At 39.6% G+C, this 19,805-nt stretch overlaps 1 protein-coding gene across 7 annotated transcripts in view; it reads left to right on the top strand.

The window, feature by feature from the left end:
• The window catches only part of LOC124211802 (uncharacterized), a 28,056-nt gene that overhangs the window by 2,039 nt on the left and 6,212 nt on the right, over nucleotides 1–19,805 (top strand). For 2 of the 7 annotated variants that reach the window (XM_069133983.1, XM_046611230.2), the window contains 10 exons: nucleotides 4,522–4,702; nucleotides 7,156–7,222; nucleotides 8,281–8,345; nucleotides 8,743–16,289; nucleotides 16,433–16,563; nucleotides 16,793–17,563; nucleotides 17,650–17,767; nucleotides 17,853–17,983; nucleotides 18,071–18,214; nucleotides 18,367–19,758. In XM_069133983.1, coding sequence (XP_068990084.1) covers nucleotides 4,545–4,702; nucleotides 7,156–7,222; nucleotides 8,281–8,345; nucleotides 8,743–16,289; nucleotides 16,433–16,563; nucleotides 16,793–17,563; nucleotides 17,650–17,767; nucleotides 17,853–17,983; nucleotides 18,071–18,214; nucleotides 18,367–19,758 — 10,524 coding nt within the window. In that variant the 5' untranslated portion in view covers nucleotides 4,522–4,544. Of the gene's footprint in view, nucleotides 1–209; nucleotides 4,703–7,155; nucleotides 7,223–8,280; nucleotides 8,346–8,742; nucleotides 16,290–16,432; nucleotides 16,564–16,792; nucleotides 17,564–17,649; nucleotides 17,768–17,852; nucleotides 17,984–18,070; nucleotides 18,215–18,366; nucleotides 19,759–19,805 lie in introns of those variants that run through there. The other 5 variants (XM_046611232.2, XM_046611227.2, XM_046611231.2 and 2 more) reach the window with 4 other exon arrangements.

The raw sequence follows: 19,805 nt of genomic DNA, 5'->3' as shown, positions 1-19,805 counted from the left end.
AAAGTATGATTTTCAACAGACTTCTCATTCTTTACCGTTTTGCGTTATGTCATAGCTCGAACCAATTATCTTTACTCTAGAGCATTCTATACTACCATTGAGAGAGTGTGGCGGAACTCTACATGTGTATATAACATACGTATATAGGTATATTGTTGCATATCGGTTTCATGCATACTGTGACATTTGTATAAGTAACAGTTCACAAAGCCATATTTCGTTTGCTCATGTTACAGCGTCTATAGAATCTCTTTCGTAATTAGGATACGGCAGTGCATTCAATTAGTACGATCGTGACTAGAGTATCCTTTACTGGTTTTTAACCGTGCGTTATTTATTTCGCATTTGGATAATCCGTAGTTCAGTTATAACTATTCATGCGCTTTACTGCAGTTTTTTCTGGTATTCAAAACGTGTGGTGCAATCGATTCTGAACAATGTTGTTGCGTTCAATCGACTATTTTTGGTTTCGGATTACATTTTCAGACGATAAGCGTAATGGCGGATAAAGTGGTCCATAGAGAGATGCGTGGCTTGCAGGGCCTGGAGAAATTGTGTCGGTCATTGTTTGTTCAGGCGTAGTTCATTCTGTAATGATAAAATGGCATCTCGGGCCCCACACGTTACCATATTTGATATGTTTTTTTCTTTTCTACTCCTACCTAACATTTGTTCAAACATATCTCGAATCATCAGCGAATAATAGTAGAGAAGCGTCATGATTGTCGTCAGCCGAGTGATCAATTCTCACAAGGTCCCTGTATCCTTTCCTTTTAAGTAATGTTATACGAATCATAAAATCTGCGTTAAATCTAATAATACTACGGCATATTGTAACTCTACACACTTCCAGTTTAAAAAACAAAAAACATTCGAATGCATAGTAATCAAAGGTGGTTGTCATGAGAGACAGGAATGACCAAGTTTTGTTTCAACGAATTGTCGCATGAACTGTCGTTTCTCACAGACGTAATACCACAGAGGGTAATTACAATATAAATTTCGACGAGGGTAGCGAGTTTGCGAACCGAGTCACGCCGATAGGAAAGTACAACGTATTATCAGTGGAAATGAGTTAAGAATCGAAGGGTTGGCAACACTGTTCAAACAGGCCTCGACCCCGTTTAGGGAGGGGGAAACCCTGCTTCAACTAGTCCTGGAGCGCGCCTGAGCCCAGACTCTGCAAAGTACGATCCACGCCAGCTCCGTCTCGGATAGGCAAAGCCTCAAAATCAAGAGTGGATTTCCTCTTCGCATTTCGGATCTCCCCAGTCTCAGAGTCGAGCTGTCATGGTTACTTTCGTTGAGTGCGGGAGACAGACGATACAAGAAGGAGTGTAGCCGCGCACCTACAACCCTAGGATCCGCATAACCGTGATCAACCGGACTCAACCAGACCTACCGTGTGGCGTATAGAGATATCGCTTGCTCGCCGAGCACTGTCGCCGAGGCTAACGGTTGGCGACGATTCAGCCGCCATCTACCATAATACGCTTGTCGCCCTAACATCCGTCGGAAGCCAACAAACGCATAAGTTTTTCGTCAAAATGTGCTTCGAAAATAACGCGATCTCGTAGGAGTCGATTGCCCTTGTGATAGGTTAAATAATTGTGATCTGGTACGTATACATGTGCCGGTATAGATACACGCGTACTATGCAATAATTATACCATAAACCAGAGACACACCGATCTATATGGGTCTCTGCAAATAATACCGACCCTTCACCGTTATAAAAATTATTTTAGGCACAGAAATGGTGTAGTGGAGTGTTTTTTTTTTCTCGGGTATAGAGCTGTCTTGCTTATGGTTGTACGGCGTGGCGTGGGCCATTCTCTTTGACATAACACCTCTCTAGTAGTGCAGCGTACTAGTGAATGGCTGCCAGGATATATTATATATGCGAAGCTATCTGATGATATTAGAAATGAAAAAATGAGCATAAATATGTGTATACCTCGGTGAGTTGGATGGAAAACTTGTGTATGCACATGCACAAATGTACATATACACACATGTGTGTGTGTGTGTGTGTGTGTGCGTACGTGCGTTCCTACGTGTGTACATATATGTATATGGAGCAGTTTTAACGTCCAGTGGAGCTCATTGACCTCTTGCGTGAGTGTGACTCGCGTGTGCTAAAACAGTGGTACTCAAATAAGAAATTAGTACCTCTGGATCCAAACTGGCAATGTGAATTGCACAACGCTACATAGATCATTTTAAACTCAATTGAATTATGAAAACGTTGAGAAAATCCGAAAATACAAAATATTAAACGCCAAACATTTCGGAGTCGGCGTGTACACTGAAAAGTACAAGAGTGACATTGGGTGCTACGAATTAATTTTGTGAGGTTCCGGCGAAATGTAATTGTTTCAATCATCAAGTTATTCGCAACATGTCCAGTTTCTTCGCGTAATTTTCTCTTGCTAGTAGATTACCGCTAGGCTAAATGCTCCTTGTTTGTGCTTCATTTCCGTACGCACTGAAAATGTCTGTTTTTGGTTGCGTATGCGTTATTCCGTGATGTATCGATACATGCGCACAACCTCGGGAAACGTTGAAAGCAACGATACGAATCAGCAAACAATCCGCCTGACTTTAATTCAGTCTACCTTACAAATGTCTGATGTCCAGGAATGCGTGGCGTTACATCACACAATTGCAGTATGGACTATAAGTATTTTCTTTATCTGATCGCGTGTGAAATAGTGATCCCCTCAGCCTTTGCTTTTCTTAGCTTCAATCATTGCCTGATCGACCGGATCTGTTTTTCACGTTATGAAAATGGAAATATGAAGTACTTTTTGCTTAATCTATTTTAAAAAAATTCTAATTTAGTGATGCGTAAAGCTAGTGCACTATATGTAAGCTTCAAACGGTTACGTGACTAAAGCGATCCTTATGATATATCAACGGCGGTAAATGGTATATTCGCATTGATAGTCTGCGAGATTAGGAAAGACACTGCGGTGGATCTGAGAGCAGTGGTTTGTCAAATGTTTCGAAATTTATATTATTACTTATATAAAAAAATTAAATTTGTTCTTCAAAGTTTCCGTGAATTGTCCAGTTAGTCGATCCATAGACATATCATCAGATAGTTGTTGATGGAAACCATCGTGTTAGAGACTTGGTAAACTGTCGAATATGTTTTGAATTCGAAACAAGTCACATTTTTTGCACCCATCCAACGTACGAGGTCGAACTGCGTTTGCCGTGTACATATTGCGCGGACGAGATTGATACTGTGTAGATAGAAAAAGATAAACAGCTAGATGTAATGCGATGCAGAAAACGATAAATGTAATATTATACATTCTGATATGAATCAACCTATGCGAATTCAAGAACCCACTGTACGTGTATGTGTTTCACTTCCGGCAACATCGGGAACACGTAGATAACGGTCAATACACATATATGCCTCGGTACCACATACCATGAATATCTTTTGAAACGGTTTCGCTTTGTGTTACTCAAAGTGATTATGTGTATTAAAGTTTAGACCATACTTGTACATGACTAATTTTGTTCACTGACGTGGCTCATTCTAATTGAATCCATACAAAGAATGAAAGAAAAAAAATCAAACTACTTGTTGAAGTACAGAGAACAGGACTCCACTCTTTGAGCAGCCACAGAATTGAAATATTGTATCTCGTAATACATATTATTTAGAGCTGTAAAGTATATATACATATTTGTATTAAGCATATAGATATTCATACGCCAGGAAACAAGTCCTTCTCATTCACCGAGTCCTCATGAAATGAACCCTCCTCTAGCACATAAGTTTTGCATGTTGGTTGGAAAGGTTGTACAACGCACCTGCTATCTACTAGGTGACAGGGCTGCATGTGCATGCTTAATATAAACTAGAAAAGATATAAAAATTAATTAACACAACGCCGCAGCAGGACCTACGCAATGCTTGTTCAGTATACTTTGAACAATGTTTCGCCTACTTAATATTTTACTTTAAATACGTGTACTTTTCACCCAATTGAAAATTTCTTTGCCAAAATCCATACTGTGAATTCAACCCTGCAAAATTGTCACTCGATAATTCAATCATTTGTATGTATAGATAATGACTATAGAATGGCATGAATAATGAAGCACGATCCAGTAGCCCTCATCAAAAAACCATCCTGCTCTAGCCATTTCGACTATTTAACTGATTGCTGCAGTTAATTGACTAAGCATATACTCGGCAGTATTGTTAAGGCGCCTGCTGCCACCTTTATCGCTTCGTAGACCTGTCTTATTTCAAAGAGTCGCGATTCGAAAAAGGATTACTCATAGCCGTAGAGAATTGAAAACAACCAAAGTTCTAGAGTGAGCATGTGAAAAGTCGGTGGTGTTAATCGCGCCTATTTGGCATAGGACTGGTACTGCAAGAACAGTATACTTAGGACATTCAATCCCCACTTCCCTTGAAGATAACGTCGCAAGAAGACGTCCAAGAATATTGATTATAGATGGAAACGATAAACGATTTAATTGTGGACCTAGGTAATCCAAACAACGAAGTCATCATGGACGCATACGACAAGAAGTTTGCGGAGATGCAAAAATACATTCCGTTCTTGGAGGCGATGATTGAGAGGCTCCAGAAGGTCAAGGATAAGTCAAGGGAAGCCCAGTTGCAGAAGATGCAAAGTCTACATGGGATCCTGTCCAACAGCAAAAGAAAGTACGTCACATCCTCGTCATCAAGGGGTCCAGTATACCTATCACTATACCTACATTATATGCAATTACGAGTGATGAGTGACAAAATTAACTGCAACTGACTGAAGATTGGTCGCGGTACAACGATTGGCCAATCGTGGCGACATCCGGTACTAAGAGAAAGCAACAAAATGAGAATCCAAGACGTGGCATCGAGAACAAGAATGTATCATATCCCTTTGTCCTTCTTGTCATCATTCCGTCGACTGACTTCTTGAATTATAAAATCCCGTTTTCCGGCGTTCTTTCGTCATCGGGTTTATATAGGGAAAATCCCCGTTATATCTACATCACGATGCGCTCCTGGTTTGGTCAGTAAATATACGACTAAGCTAAATCAATGCGAATAAATACATACGCCGTTACAACAGTCTATGTATGCAATCGCGAGGTTAAATCTTCGCATAACGGAATTTGGTACTATATCGAAGTGAATCCCATTAAAGAGGTACTTAATACGGGAAATTGTGCAAAAGGCAAATACTTTCTTGCAGTTTATTGGGCAAGACTGACGTATGAGGCTGACTGCGATCAATATGTATTTGTTACTTTTCGTCCGCTCCAACTTTCAAGTAAACTTTGTATTTTACTTTATTGTTTTAAATTTATTATTTTTTCTCTTCTATTTTCTTTTGCGTTGTTTTTTTTTTTTGTTTTTTATTTCAGTATCTGTAACATTACTTTGCCGGCTGTGTGTAGCATCTTCTTTCACTGTTTTCAGTACTTATGCATCTATTGTGCACAGTTATAATATTTTCACACCTGACGTTGTGGGTTATCACAAAACCCAGTTGATACACTCATACTATCGTAATTACGTATGTACATCCAACCAGTGTATACGCATAGTAACATGCGAAGTTGACCTTGCCTTGTCTCAACCATAGGTGACGATCACAAATTTCTGATACATCCATCGTAATTTTTTGTTTTATATTACGTCTCATTCGTGAAAATATACTTACTTTCATTCGAATAATTCCACTGAGCATCCCTCACATTTCTTCTGTCACAGTGGTTTCATTTACTAGTATGGAAATTGACATTGGCTCGATATCTAACATCTATTTCATCATTCGAAGTTCCTGAGACGTAAGACATTCGTGGAAGAGCGGTTTTTCAGCTATACTGTAGTTGCTTCCTGCAGTCACCGCCTTCTCAGCAATTACAATTATTGTAGTTTGTCCGATTAGTTTTCTTGCGCAGGTGCAGTTGACGGCCAGTTTTTCTTTACCTGCTCCGTTATAACAGTGTTCGGAATAGGGGGATGCTTAAAGCGATGAGAAGGGTAAGAGCGAGGTTGTGCTAGGTGTGTTCCGTTTTGGTTGGGTTCGGTCAGATTGTATTAGGGCAATGTGAAACAGAGTGAGCAGCTTCAAGCCGGGAGGGAGTGTCTGTCCTACTCGCGTGCGAACAGCTGATCTATACGATTTACATATTGTCAAAGACGTTGTGGGAACAGCCGTTCGTCTGCGCTCTGTTGACGGTCTTCTTAAAATACCCTCTGACTTGTGTTTCGCGAGAGGCTGCATTTTCATATGAAATTAAAGCAATGATTTCCACGTCTTAAATTACGTTTTCTGCACTACTCTATTGAAAGGAGTGTTACGATGTGTGTCTTCTGCGTTCGTAGTTAATTGATCTTTCATCTTATTATTCAAACGCTAAACTGGTCAATGATTTTTGCCAGAATAAGGACCGTTAATGCGAGACAAAAGTCACGTAGGGTTCGGTGCTTGGAGCTTTGATCACGACTTTAATTATCTCTCTCGCGTGTTTGTATTTCTATACTTGCGATATATTGATCGTACCGCGGACTGGTAAAGCCGAAAGAAACTACTAGGGAAATCAGGTCTCAGCAACATTTCATACATATTTTCGAAGATGAATTTAAATTTGTGAATTCTTGAGTCTATAGTATATAATTAGAGTACATGGGTTACCTTAAATATTACGCTGTCAAATAACCGTGAAATAAACTTTTCTTCCTTACCTCTAAAATTATGCGATGGGTGTTTCCAATCTATTGATCTATTGCCAATTCCTTATGATGGCTCGGCTAAGAAGACCATACGTAATAATCCCATGTTTTGGACATATCCAGGTTTTTTTCTTTGCCGTGTTTTGAAAATTAATTAACGAGTTTTGGCTCAGTAACTATTGAAACCATTTATTTTTTAGTTATACAATTTCTGTATGGATGGTTTCTCAGGATTCAACAGAATTCAATTCTGTTCAATTGAAATGATATACATGTTATACTAAGAAATGATAATGTACCGTGCTTCGTACTGTGACGTCGAAATCTTAAAAAGAGATGTTTGATTAACAGACGCAACACCCATGAATCATGCATCATTATCCATTTTTATGTGTTTGGGTAAACATTAACTATTGAATATCCTCGTTATACAGGTTGAGGATCGAAACTTTACAGAGATGCGAGGATGTCCTGCAGAAGCTACACAATAAAGTAGAAAAGGTACCTACAATTGTTTGTATCTTCATTATATGCCACACTGTACCTATAATACGATATTTTCCTACGTGGATTACGTGCATTTAAACTATCAAATCTATTCATAATGATGTGCCGTCTTGTAACTTGAGTTCGATAATTATTGTGTATGCGGAAACACGAATATTTGTTATTACTTCACCAGTTCAAGTGCAACGAAAAGTGTAGCATCATACTTCAAGAATGAACTTCAGGCAATACATATCACATATATGTACACATCTACGAGTGAATTTCGTGGACATTTTTCAGTTTTTACGTTGAAGTTAGTAACGTTAACATAATATAATGAAAGATTGAAAAAGAGTCATCAGCTTGCAACTTGGCAATGACTCTGAATGTGTTGAGTTTTTAGAACGTGAGATTGTTTTTGTTTTATAACAGTTTATTGAGTTTCAGACCCTCCTGAAAATGCGGAATGACAATTTTTCCTGAACATACATCATTAGGTTATCGTAACCAACTTCAATCTCATCAGCTTTCACTAATTTGTCGAAGCTGAAATATAATATATATAATGATGATTTGATTGCAGTCAAAGTCGAATTATTGCAAACACGTCAGGAACCTCTTGCATTTCGACATTATGTTTTTCATTTCAGCAAATTGTCTACGCTAACTTCCTCGTATATGTGTGCAACTTGTGTTTATTACGCCGTGGCGCGTAGTGTTCGTTTTCAAAACTTCATTTTGGCTGATGGCGAAGAAGGAGACCGTATTATTGATTTCGTGACGAAAACCGAAATGATACTATAAATGTATGCGGGTATTGGAATTTGACTGTGTATTTGTCGAGAAAGTAGGAATGGATATACGTGGAATACGTATTTACCGCCATTTCATGTTGAAAAAAAGGCGGACATTTTTGTGTGCGGATTCATATTGACGAGTAATTAAGTTTATTGTTTAATAATCTGCACTGTTTTATTTCGACCGTTCCCATCTCATACTTCTTAGAGCCAAATACGTATCGCATTAATGCCATTCTACGTTTATTATCACTAATCTTACGCGGATTCTAGGGCAATACGGCAGGCATTAATCCCCTGCACAAAAAATCTGGAGAAAACTCTACGCAAAACGCAAGGTAAGTCGTATCATAGATTGACAAACCAGCATCTTTTAATCGAATATGTTAAATTCGATGGAGGATTCTCAACTTCGGTTTACTAAATAAAAGTTCAAAAGAGCAGTCTAGTCCTATGAAAAATTGATTCCTACATCATATTTTTAATAATGCCAGTGCATCACTTTCATAATTACTACTGCAGTAAAACAGAATTTTACACAATTTGCACTTATTTGAAAGAATGTTACATATTTCCGTGAACATTGTTCAACATAAAAGACTTTATGTTTTAATTATAATGAACAAGTAAGAATTTAATTTTAAGCCTCACATTATTATGACACCGTACTGTAAATGTATTATTAATATACATTTGTAGAGTAAAATGGAAGAATGATGAGAAATTTTTTTGCAGTTCAAAGGACACGGCTAAGACCAAGTTAGCTGAGCCTTCTCAAGAAAAAATGTTGGAAAATGAAACACCGGCAAGCCCCAGTCCAACTGGCAGCCCTGAACATATGCCAAAATCGACTCCTATTATTATACCGACCGAGCGAAGTGATGAAGCAAGCACCTGTAAATGTGACAGTAAACCTGCCAGTCCCGATCAATGTGAAAACATACCAGTAACAATCCCAATTATCATTCCCACTGAGCGTAAAGCCGAATGTAAAAATAACCAAAATTCTACGAATCACAATTCAAATAACTGCGGGTCGGATAGCAATGATCCTTTCTCTGAGTGGGATATGCTCGAGGAGTCAGAGAATCAAATTAACAAATCGCGTAGAAACACATGGCAATCTGTGATTGCGCCAGGAACCGATGTAGCTACTGCTGCGAAATTAGTTTGCGATAATTTACCACAAAAAGTCATTCCGGAGGGTAGACCCCATGTACCAATGGCGCCTCGCCATATACCGGCTATACCTGCTCCTTCCTTGGGAGGATTGCGGAGAATTATGCCAACTTTTGATAAGAGTAGGCACGGTAGTACGAGCGCCGGTACGATGCATTCTGATAGAAGGTCACAATCCCCAGTAAATGTACCAGAAGTTCGACTCAAGTCTCCCGATCCAGATATATTATTTCCAAGACTAAAAATTACATCGCCGCGCCAAAAAGACTGTGTTAATCAACCAAAGTTAAGCCCGAAACCTTCTACACCGTTACTGGTCTCACCGCCGTCGGTACTTACTGAACCACCGCTTTCTATAGAGGATCTAGCCGAATTACTGTGCGAGGAAAGTGATTGCGGAAAAAAAGATCAACATAACAAAGATATTGCGGCTAACGATGCAAAATCCAAGACTTCAAAGAACTCTGGGATAGATGATGTCGGTAAAAGTAAAATGGAAACGCTGGCAGGTAGAAATCAAAGAAGAAATCTGAAGGAAGGCAGCGAAGTATCGAAAGTTCCGAATAGTTTCGTGTTAACTCAAGAAGACATCGACAGAGAAAGTGAAAGGAGATGGGAAGAAATAGATAAACATATTGTTAAATTAACTGCTCGAAGATGCTTACCTCATAAGCATTCGATTTCCTCGTCAAGTTCGAGACCCGAAACTTCCAAAGCTGGTGATACCAAAGTAACACCTTCACCACCTAGAATATCACAGCCGCTATTATCTCCGAGCCTATTGAGCGCAGATAAACCTGTCGATCATAGGAATCTTCCGCCATCTCCGATGCAAAATACAATGATAGAGAAGGAAAATGAAAAGGAACACCGCTATGCGGATAATTACGAGCGACACCCGCGGCAATTTAGAGATTTGCAAGAAAGAGAATGTGGAGATGACGCTAAAGACATGAATGTAGTTTCTGGTAATCTGTCTCGACCATCGGAGGAGCAAGTAGGAAACATGACATACCCAAATCTTCGGAATAATATGGACCCGGGCTCAAAGACTGACGAAAGCATAAGGAATGCACCGCTTTACCAGAGACGCAGTCAGTCAAATGTTCTGTCCGCTGATGCAGCATGTACGCTTGGCAGGAATGACGAGTACAGGCGAGAAAACGTCGACTACTTCAATAGGAACACGGGAACAATGACGAAAAGAAACCCGTTACTACCTTCACCCATGGCCCCTGAGTTTACTAACTCTCCCCAATGGGGTTCGGGGCCAAATTACAGTGGAAATATTCGTCCCCCGCCCACACAAGCACCCTCCAACACTTACCAACGCAACCAAAACAATACAAATTTCCATCAAGATATGTGGCAAATGGGGTCAAACTGTCCTCCAGGAATGACCCCCGATTTTCACCAAATGAATGACCCCGAATCTAGAATACCGCAGTTCAATCCCCACCCGCCACCGATCAGACCGATGATCAATCCGGCATCTCGACCGCAAGAAACAAACCGTGGTCTGCACGCCGAAGGCGGATTCAGAGAAGAAACGCCCGGTCCAACGTCCGTGATACCGCCCTTGCTTTCACCGTCCGCCTATCCGACTGGGCCGCAATATCGGAATACCAGAATGGAGAACCGATCCTATGACGCGTCGTACGACAGGCCATCGGACATTTCTCAACCGCGACACACCTGGGACTCGTCAACGACCAGGGTTAGCGATGTTGGATACAGAAGGGACGGCGATTCCGCTCGTGGCAGGTCCGGAAATGACGGACCAGCCTGTAGACCAGGAACGCCCGCACCTTACACCAGGCCTAGCACTCCTTCGTCGCTTTGGAGTCGGGACAGAGAGCGGAATGACAATGACTGGAACCGGCGTGGACGAGGAAGGGAGCGTTACTACAACGACAGGGGTGGTAGAGGCGATTCCAGATGCGGGTTCATACGCGATTCTCGAAGAACAGAGTGGGAACGCGACGGCCATAATGAGAGGGATAATCGAGTTCGGTTGAACAAAGATAACAGAGTTTCCGAAAGAGATCCTCGCATGCGAACCGAGCAGAAACCGCCGAGTCCAGTTATACCCAAAGAGACTGTAGCGGCTACAACGGTTAGAGACCCTCGATTGATAAAAGACGCATTCAATGTAGTCGATTCGGTCAAAGACGTCGTGGGATCATCCGGTGACAGAGATCCGAGAAGACGTATTTCTGAAACAAAGGGAAGCAGAAAGAGCAGCCCGAATGGAATACAACCGAGAGGAAAGGAGAAAAATAAGAACCAGAAATTAATGGAAGCGAAAAATCGCAGAGAATCTGAAGCTGAAGATAAGGAGAGCGATAAAATGTTGAAAGACAAGTTACACTCCCCACTTGAATGTCTGTATGGCGTTATTGATACTAAAGCTAAGACTGGACAAGGTTATGGCCTCCAAAAGTTTAAAATTCCGAAAATCAAACGGCCCGATCCTCCACCTCCTCCGCCAAAAATTGAAACTGCCATCATTGAAGTAAAAGTATCAGAGATCAGTTCTTCTGTAATGCACGAACAATTACCTGTAACAAGTCAGCAAAATGCTAAAGATGAGAAGAATGAAGGCGATCAAATTACGCGAAAGGCGAAAGAGGAAAGTGGAAGAACGGATGATGCGGCAAGCGCATTGGCTGTACATATCTCGAAACCTGAACAACTGGACGATAATAAAGTTCACGATGCTATAAATAACAAAGTTGTTTCGCCAATTGGAGACGATGTTCACGACGCTGTGGTTACTTCTACTCAAGTACATCCCATAATCGATTCTGTCCAACAATTGGATAGTATTGACCCTCCAAAACAATCAGACACATCTAAGCCGAAAGAAGAAGTAACCAAAGAATGGATCGAAGCTTTAATTAGAAAATCCTTTGAATTTGGCCAGGGAAAACAACTTTTTGACCAAGCGAAATTATTACACAAACTAGGCGAAGCTCTTCATTCAAAGAAAATGAAAAAGATTAAAAAAATTATCGAGTCAGACTCTGAAAGCAGTAGCTCAAGCACAGAAAAAGTCATGGAATCAAGAAAGTTGCAAGTAAGAAAGAAAAGGCGTGTAATTTTTTCAGATAGTTCGGACGAAGAATCATTAGCAGATAGATTAGGTTTGCTCAAAGATACGTTGAATGAACAGAATACCAATGATCCAACAAAAATTGCCGACATTGGGCAGGAGAGCAAACTTAATGCTAGCAGTCAAAATGATAATGACACTGCATCAGAATCTAAACTCGATATTGTGGAGAAATCGAAAAATTCCGACGAAGATGAGAAAGTTTCTAATGCCACAACTGCAGTTGAAGAGTTGGCAATTTCAACGCCAAAGAAAAAGAGGGGCTATAAAAAACGAGGGAAAGGTTCAAAGAAAAAAGAATCAGCTACCGAAAACCCTGTGGACAGCAAGCTGGCCGAATCAAATTTACCCAAAAACAATCCGCAGCCACTTGACGAAAATGAAAAAGTTAAGGAAAAGGTGCCGGCAAAAATAAAGAATAAGAGAAGAAATTCGTTGGAAATGTTACAGGAAGATATAAGAGAAATGTTTATAAGTGAAGGAGTTGTTACTGCAACTGGACATCGAATGTGCAGATTGATCAAAGAAGGGAACGGAAATTTGAACTCAACTGTACCAACGCTTCCGAACAGTTCTAGCGACGCGGCCGATAAGAAAACACGTAAATCCGGTAGCAAACATACCATTAATTCCGAAACTGATGAAACAGATTTTGCGGACCAGTTAAAAGCAAATGATTTCGATCAGAATAATCGTAACAAGTATAAAGCTTCTAAAGCTTCGCAACCAGAAGCTACCAAAGGGTCGCATCTCGGTTTACAAAAACGAACTTCCAAACGGGTTTCGAAAGTCATTTCAAGGCAGTATATAGAGTCTTCGGATAGCGAGGACGATGAACCACTGATAAACTCGTTAACGCCGTCCGAGAGTCTCAAGTCTCTCTATAGTTCGCAATCAGAGGCAACAACAGTAACAGAGCCAAGCGAATCGCCGCAAAAGTCCGAAGCTTCGCAATCTCTCGACGCGGAAAAGTTTGAGGAATCGCGGGAAGTGATGTTACGACGTAGCAAACGTATCCCGAGAGTAATAGTTGAAAAAACGGAACCCAGTAGAATTGACTCTTCCAAGATAATGTTCGAAAGTTCTTCGGATGAAAGTTTTGGCATTGATGTGTCCGACCTGGCTGCAGCCGTCGATATATCCCTCCATCCAGAACCTGAATCTCGACCTGAGCCCGAAGTAGTTGTAAGTCTAAGAGTATCTAGAAGAAAAACTCGCATGCAAACCACTGAAACGCACAATCAAAGATCTAAAAACGACAAGTCTGCCAAAACCACCGAAGATAAAGTTGACGATACAATGTCGTTGACTGACGAAGGTAGCGTTCTGTCAGACATCTCCATGTCTGGTAGTAGCACACTCAGTAGAAGGAATACCAAAAGTTCGAATACCAAAAATACAACCAAAGGTCAACAAGATACAAATGAAGAATTGCTGAGTAACATTTTGATCGGGCTAACTGCTAAACCTGTTACAGAAAAAGTCACACAGGAAATTGAGAAAGAAAGTGATGCAGATGCGGATGAAGAATTGGATGAAAGTATTTGTGATACTGAAGGAATCAAAAAAGGTGTCACAAAGCGAAAAAAGAAAAAGTTCAACTGGCAATTGGGTATTCTATCTAAGAAGAAAAGGAAAAAGAAGAAAACATCCGCTTCAATATCTCCTGAAATTCCAGCATTAGAAGCTGATCTGAATGACAAAACTGTGAATATTGTTGAATCTCTAGACGCGTCGCAAGAACCAGGAAACTCAAATCTATCTCGAAACAATGATACTTTGGATAATGATGACGTTACCTTTCAACAAAGTGTGCCAGGCACAGACTCTGTCAACTCAAATTCTGAAGTAAGAGGGTGTAAAAACATGAACATTCCAGATAAAAAACAAAGCACAGACGATGGTGAGCCAGCCGACATTGAGCATATCACTGATAATGAAGTATACAGTATTGACCAAGTCAACACGTTTGAGGATCTAAGCAGTTCAGAAGCTGAAAAGTTACTCGAGCATGCATGGACAGGCCAAGAGAGGTATAAGTGTATGTTGTGCACATTTACGGGTAAAAATATTGTTCATCATTATAAATTAAATCATCCTGAAGATGAAGTTCTGATTTCAAGACTCCCGCAATCCGACGCAAAAGTAGCTATTGAAGAATCGAGTAACAGTGATATGAGAAGAGCTGGTCCAAAGTCGTGTAGCAATGAAAAGTTCGAATATAATTGTAGATTCTGCCTTTTTTGTACAACAGATACAAAGGAACTTGCAAAAGAAGCGTTTTATGAACATTGTACTGGTCATACCGGAGAATATAGATTTAAATGTGTCAGCTGCCCATACCAAACTGTTGCGAAATCCTCTCTTAAATCCCATTACTATAAGGTGTGTCGTAAATTTGCGGACAATGTTTCGGTGGCAATCATTGAAGATAGTATACCTGAGGAAGATGCCGTAAACGGTTACATTTGTTCGCTATGCAATTTTGTACAACTAAAGAAGTGCAACATTGAAAAACATTTACTCACAAAGCATCGTTACAATTCCACTGCGAAAATCGTTGAAATAAATATGTCAAAAAGAGTTAATGCAGGATCTAGTACCAAGATTGACTCCACTATAATGCTCAAGGACAATATGGTGGGAAATGATAATGTATCGACTCCTGAAAAAACTAGTGTGACAGTCACAGAAGTGTTAGACCAGACAGATGAAATTATAGAAATTATTGAGAATGCAACGGACATACAACAAGTTCCGATGACAGGTACTGACAGTCCACAAAAAAAAATTTCCATAGCCAATGTGAATACTGAAATAAAAATTACTGAAGAAAGCACTTGCTTGCAAGTACCAACTGATGCTGAAAATAGTGAAAAAGAAGTGGATAACGCAGCAGGCAAGAAAGCATTAGTTGTTGAAAAAATTGGAATCAATGAAAGTATGGAAACAGCATTTGTTTTGCCACAGCAAGAAAACGAAACGTCAACTGTTGGTGGAAACTTGAGTGTCTTTGTATGTCCGCCGGAAGTAGCAATTAAAGAGCATGAGATTCAATTACAAAGGAAAAAAAAGATGCAGGAGATCGTCGAAAATATTGGGATTAAAGTCAACAAAGATGGAATAAATAAATCTCTGTCGATAATCGATAAGCTGAAAGTCAAAATGGATACAAATTCTCAAGTAGATAAGGAACCGAATGCAATAGAGAGAAATAGTCGTGATCCACTTATGAGTTTGCCAGACAAATCCCAGCCGTGCTCGGACATAAATTTATTTCAATCAGATGTGGAAGAAAATCTTTGTGACAAAAAACCGTCCAAATTGAATATAGATGAAAATTCCTTCAATCAAATAACGCTTGTACCTGATTCAAATTTGAACATCTCGATGAATTGCGAAGAAGGTTTGAGCCTTCAAGATAACTTGAATGGTTCAAACAATTCAGAATCAAAGCCAAAAGATCCGCTGGTATCCTTTGATGATACGTTGCCAGATTTTGGTAGTGATACGGAGACAAGTGACGTCGAAATGACAAGTACATTTGTACCTTTTGAGTCAGATTCTAGCAACGAGCAGTCAGAGAATCAGATATCGCAAGATGTCAACTCGTTACTGAAGGAAACTGCAACTGATAATAATGCTTCCGCCAGAGGTCTCATGGCTATCACAATCCAGAGACTTGCAGCTCAGCTACAGAGCGCAAAGACTGGTATGTCTAGTCAAGCTACAGATGACGAGCAGATGAACGTTGACCAGGTGAATGATGAAAAGATCATTCCGGAAGCACCTGATGTTGTACCATTATCCCATATTAAAGAACTCTGGAATAACCAGTTTACTAAGCCTAAAGAAGCCAAGCTCGAACCATCAGATGACTCGAGTCCACCAAAGACTTTGATTAGGATACGACGACTGAGCGGTGACAAACTTTCTGTGCCTTCAAATCCAGTCGAGGCTCACGAAGAAAATCAATTATCCAGCACTGGTACGAAAATAAAATTCCGTTGTTATAGAATGTCTTTGCAGCAACGTTAAGGTTTTTTTTTAATTAGCACTATGAATGTATTAAGGCAGCTTTTCCGTGTACATTATCATACCGTTTCATAATCCCGTAATATTTTACACCAGAAGGCAGTGCTTCGGACTTGGGAGTGGATGTTCTACAGACAGACACAGAAGAAGAATGCTCGTTTTTACGAATAGAAAATGTTGTCAGTCTTGCTCCAACAGGGGATGATGCAGAGGATGAAAGTTCTATAGTAAGTAATCCCTATAATATCAAGTTTGTAGGTCAGTTGTTTTTAATTTTAATAATTTTTCCATACACATTGTTTGGCGAATATGTAGAAGTTAAAACTGTATGCCCAATATTCAGTGAAATATCTGATCAATATCTGTTGAAGTCTTGCCGTTTATTAGTTGTATATAATTTAACACTGTCGGGATTGTTTTAGTCAGCTAAAGTCTTTATTTCTATGTTTTATTTAGATCAGCGATATAAGAAAAGCTGTTGAAACGTCGCCCGTGAAACCCAGGATATCAATATTGAAAAAGAGCCCAATTATTCTACAGAAAGTGGGAAATAGGTCTGTTTTAAATCAACGGCTTATGAACACCATGAACAACACTGGGGAACCCTTAAAAATAATTCCACTGAAAAGTCTCCCATCTACTTCTCAAACCTCGAACAAGCAAGTCGTAACCAATATTGTACCAGTACAATCTACTTCAAAACTTCAAAACAACACGCACCTAAAGAAGTCAGTTTTTATGCCAAAAATTGTGAAAACAACTGGCACAGCCACAATAGCCACACAAGTAAAACCAGCTGGAAGTGTTCAAGTCCCTGTGAAACCAAATTACAAAATAATCAAGCTCACAAGAACAGCAACATTGCTCAAGCACAAGGAATGCGTGGCGCAATCAATTGCTATAAAACTTAAATCACCAGAAGCTTATCAGTTGATGTTGACGCCTGCGAAATTGTGTCACATGTTCAAGTGTATGGCACGTGACTGTACTTATACAACAAGCTCGTTAGAGTACTTCAAAAAGCATTGCAACGAACACGAGAGTGTCTGTGTCAAAGAAAAAGCGATTCGACCTTTCGGATATCAAAACTGCGCTTATTGTTGTACAGTTTTAGATGATTGGGATGCAATGAAAGCGCATTTGATAAATCGACATGCGCACTGCCGGTATCAATGCAGATTTTGCTTTTACAGAGCTGTAACTCAATCTTATGTAGAACTACATCAGGTACGACGTTGTATTATTACAAATTAACCAGAGAGACTGGTGTACATTATTTGCTATAGTGACATATAACTTGACGTGATTTTCAGGCCGTCAGTCATCCAAGTCAGGTTATAACTGTGTTGCAAGGCAAGGCGATTCACGATAAAATACCTGATGAACGCATGGATCGTAGTGAATGTGTAAAACCATTTATATGCCAACAAGGTGAATTATCCTACTTATAGTTTATATGTATTATATTATATTTCTTTAGAATAGACAGCACTATAGTGACAATTTCGAATTTCAGAATGTTGGAAGAGTTTTTACATTCCTGAGAAGTTTATTTCACATTTGAAAACAAAACATGGTCCACTACTCTCGATATACAAATGCCACTTGTGTGCTCAAACAAGTTTGAAACCAGAGCAGCTTGTGTCTGTAAGATTTCCCGATTACATTCTGAATAATTTACTTGACATTTTTCAACTGTTATTACCTATTTTACCTAATATTCGTCTTCCACAGCACTACAAAATCCATGGAATATACAAATATCAATGCATGTACTGTGTCAATGGGTCTGACATGTTGTGGGAGCTGCATAATCATCTTAGCAACGTTCACTGTAATCTACCACCACATGTCATTGAAAGAAACCTTATGTCACAGGTAAATTGATAAGAAAAAATGTATGAATAGTAACCGTAGACATTTTTTAACTTAAGCTTAAGATTATCACCAAGTCTTGGTAATATTTGCTGTTGCGGCAAGTAAAGGTTTATTGGATTTTGTAAAATAACTCTGTTTTCTCTTCGCCACAGGCAACAAAGGAACAAAATGTGATTGATCAATTGATAGTAAAAAACGTGGAAGACGATTTTAAGTATACAGATCTTGTAACCAACATTGAAGAAATCCCTGAGGAATGTTGGCAACTGGCAAAACCTCAATCTCAAAATGATGACCAAAGTACTTCAAAAAATTCCAGCAGCACATCGCCGACAGAGATATTCCTGAGCAGTTCGGACAGAGGAGTCAACATAAGCTTATTAAAGAGAAATTTGTTTTCTCAAATTTCTGAAAGTGGTGAGACCCAGAGTAACGCTACAGGAACACCAGCAATGTCACGTTACACTATACAGGACACCAATGAGGATGAAAGTCTTGACAATAGGATATCTATTCCCGAGATAGATGACCCGAACGAGTATTGTATACCGCTAAATATAGAACTTCTACCAGATAAATCACACATTGACAAGTCAATCAGCAATTCGTCGTTAGGGCAATCCCAGGAGCACAGGCTCAAAACTTGTTTATCATTTGAATACTCTGCCAATAATGACAGTGATGGCTGTCCAGATGTTGGTAACTCGCAAAAATTAGTTGAAGAATCTGATTTGAGGAAAACATTATTAACTATTGAGAATGCAGCAGATCCATTGAGTTTAAACACACATTCAAATTCCCTCGAACAATTAGTGAGAGATAAGGGTGTCAAACGTTCTGACAGCTTGAATAATTTTGCGCATGATGGATATTCTGATTCATCGCCAATAGCCATAGATTCAACTGAAAAGAAAGCAGAACCCTCAGACGATAGCGATATAGAAATATTGGAAGACAACACGCAGACTGTAACAAAATCCAGCAAACCTGAAGTTAAAACGACTGAAAATGCTAAAACGCATTCTCAGATATCAACAAGTACCGCAACAACCAGTGATAAAACTGAGGAAACACAATCTGTTATGGAAAGTAATAGCAATGATACAAATCTGAACATTACTCCGAATACTAACTTGGAAACAACTTCCAACGCAGTTAGGCAGCTGCTTACTTTAGATGATATAAAAGATACAGGGTTCACCGGCAGCGACTTGTACAAATGTGGAAACTACAATTGTAGCTTCAATTCGGATACACCAGAGCTGTTAAAATGCCACCTATCAACTTGCACAGCCGATAATGACATTAAATCCCTAATTTGTGCGCACTGCAAGAAACGTTTTGTTAAAGTGGGATTTTTGCTGGAACATTTGAAGACACACAGCCTCAAACGCTTTGGATGCTCATTGTGTTCAATGAGATGCACAATGCCGTATCAAGCTATGTCTCACATGAAGTCTAAACATAAATTCGCTTCTAACAAATTAGTGCCTGCAGACCCCAAGAACCCATCAACCGATGGCCTCTTTGTTGTCCAACCAATAGTTAGTATGAATGCAATCCAAGAGTTTGTTTATTCGTGTTTGAAATA

Source organism: Neodiprion pinetum, chromosome 2, assembly GCF_021155775.2.
Source record: "Neodiprion pinetum isolate iyNeoPine1 chromosome 2, iyNeoPine1.2, whole genome shotgun sequence".
Lineage (NCBI taxonomy): Eukaryota > Metazoa > Arthropoda > Insecta > Hymenoptera > Diprionidae > Neodiprion > Neodiprion pinetum.
This window is presented reverse-complemented; position numbering and strand designations above follow the sequence as displayed.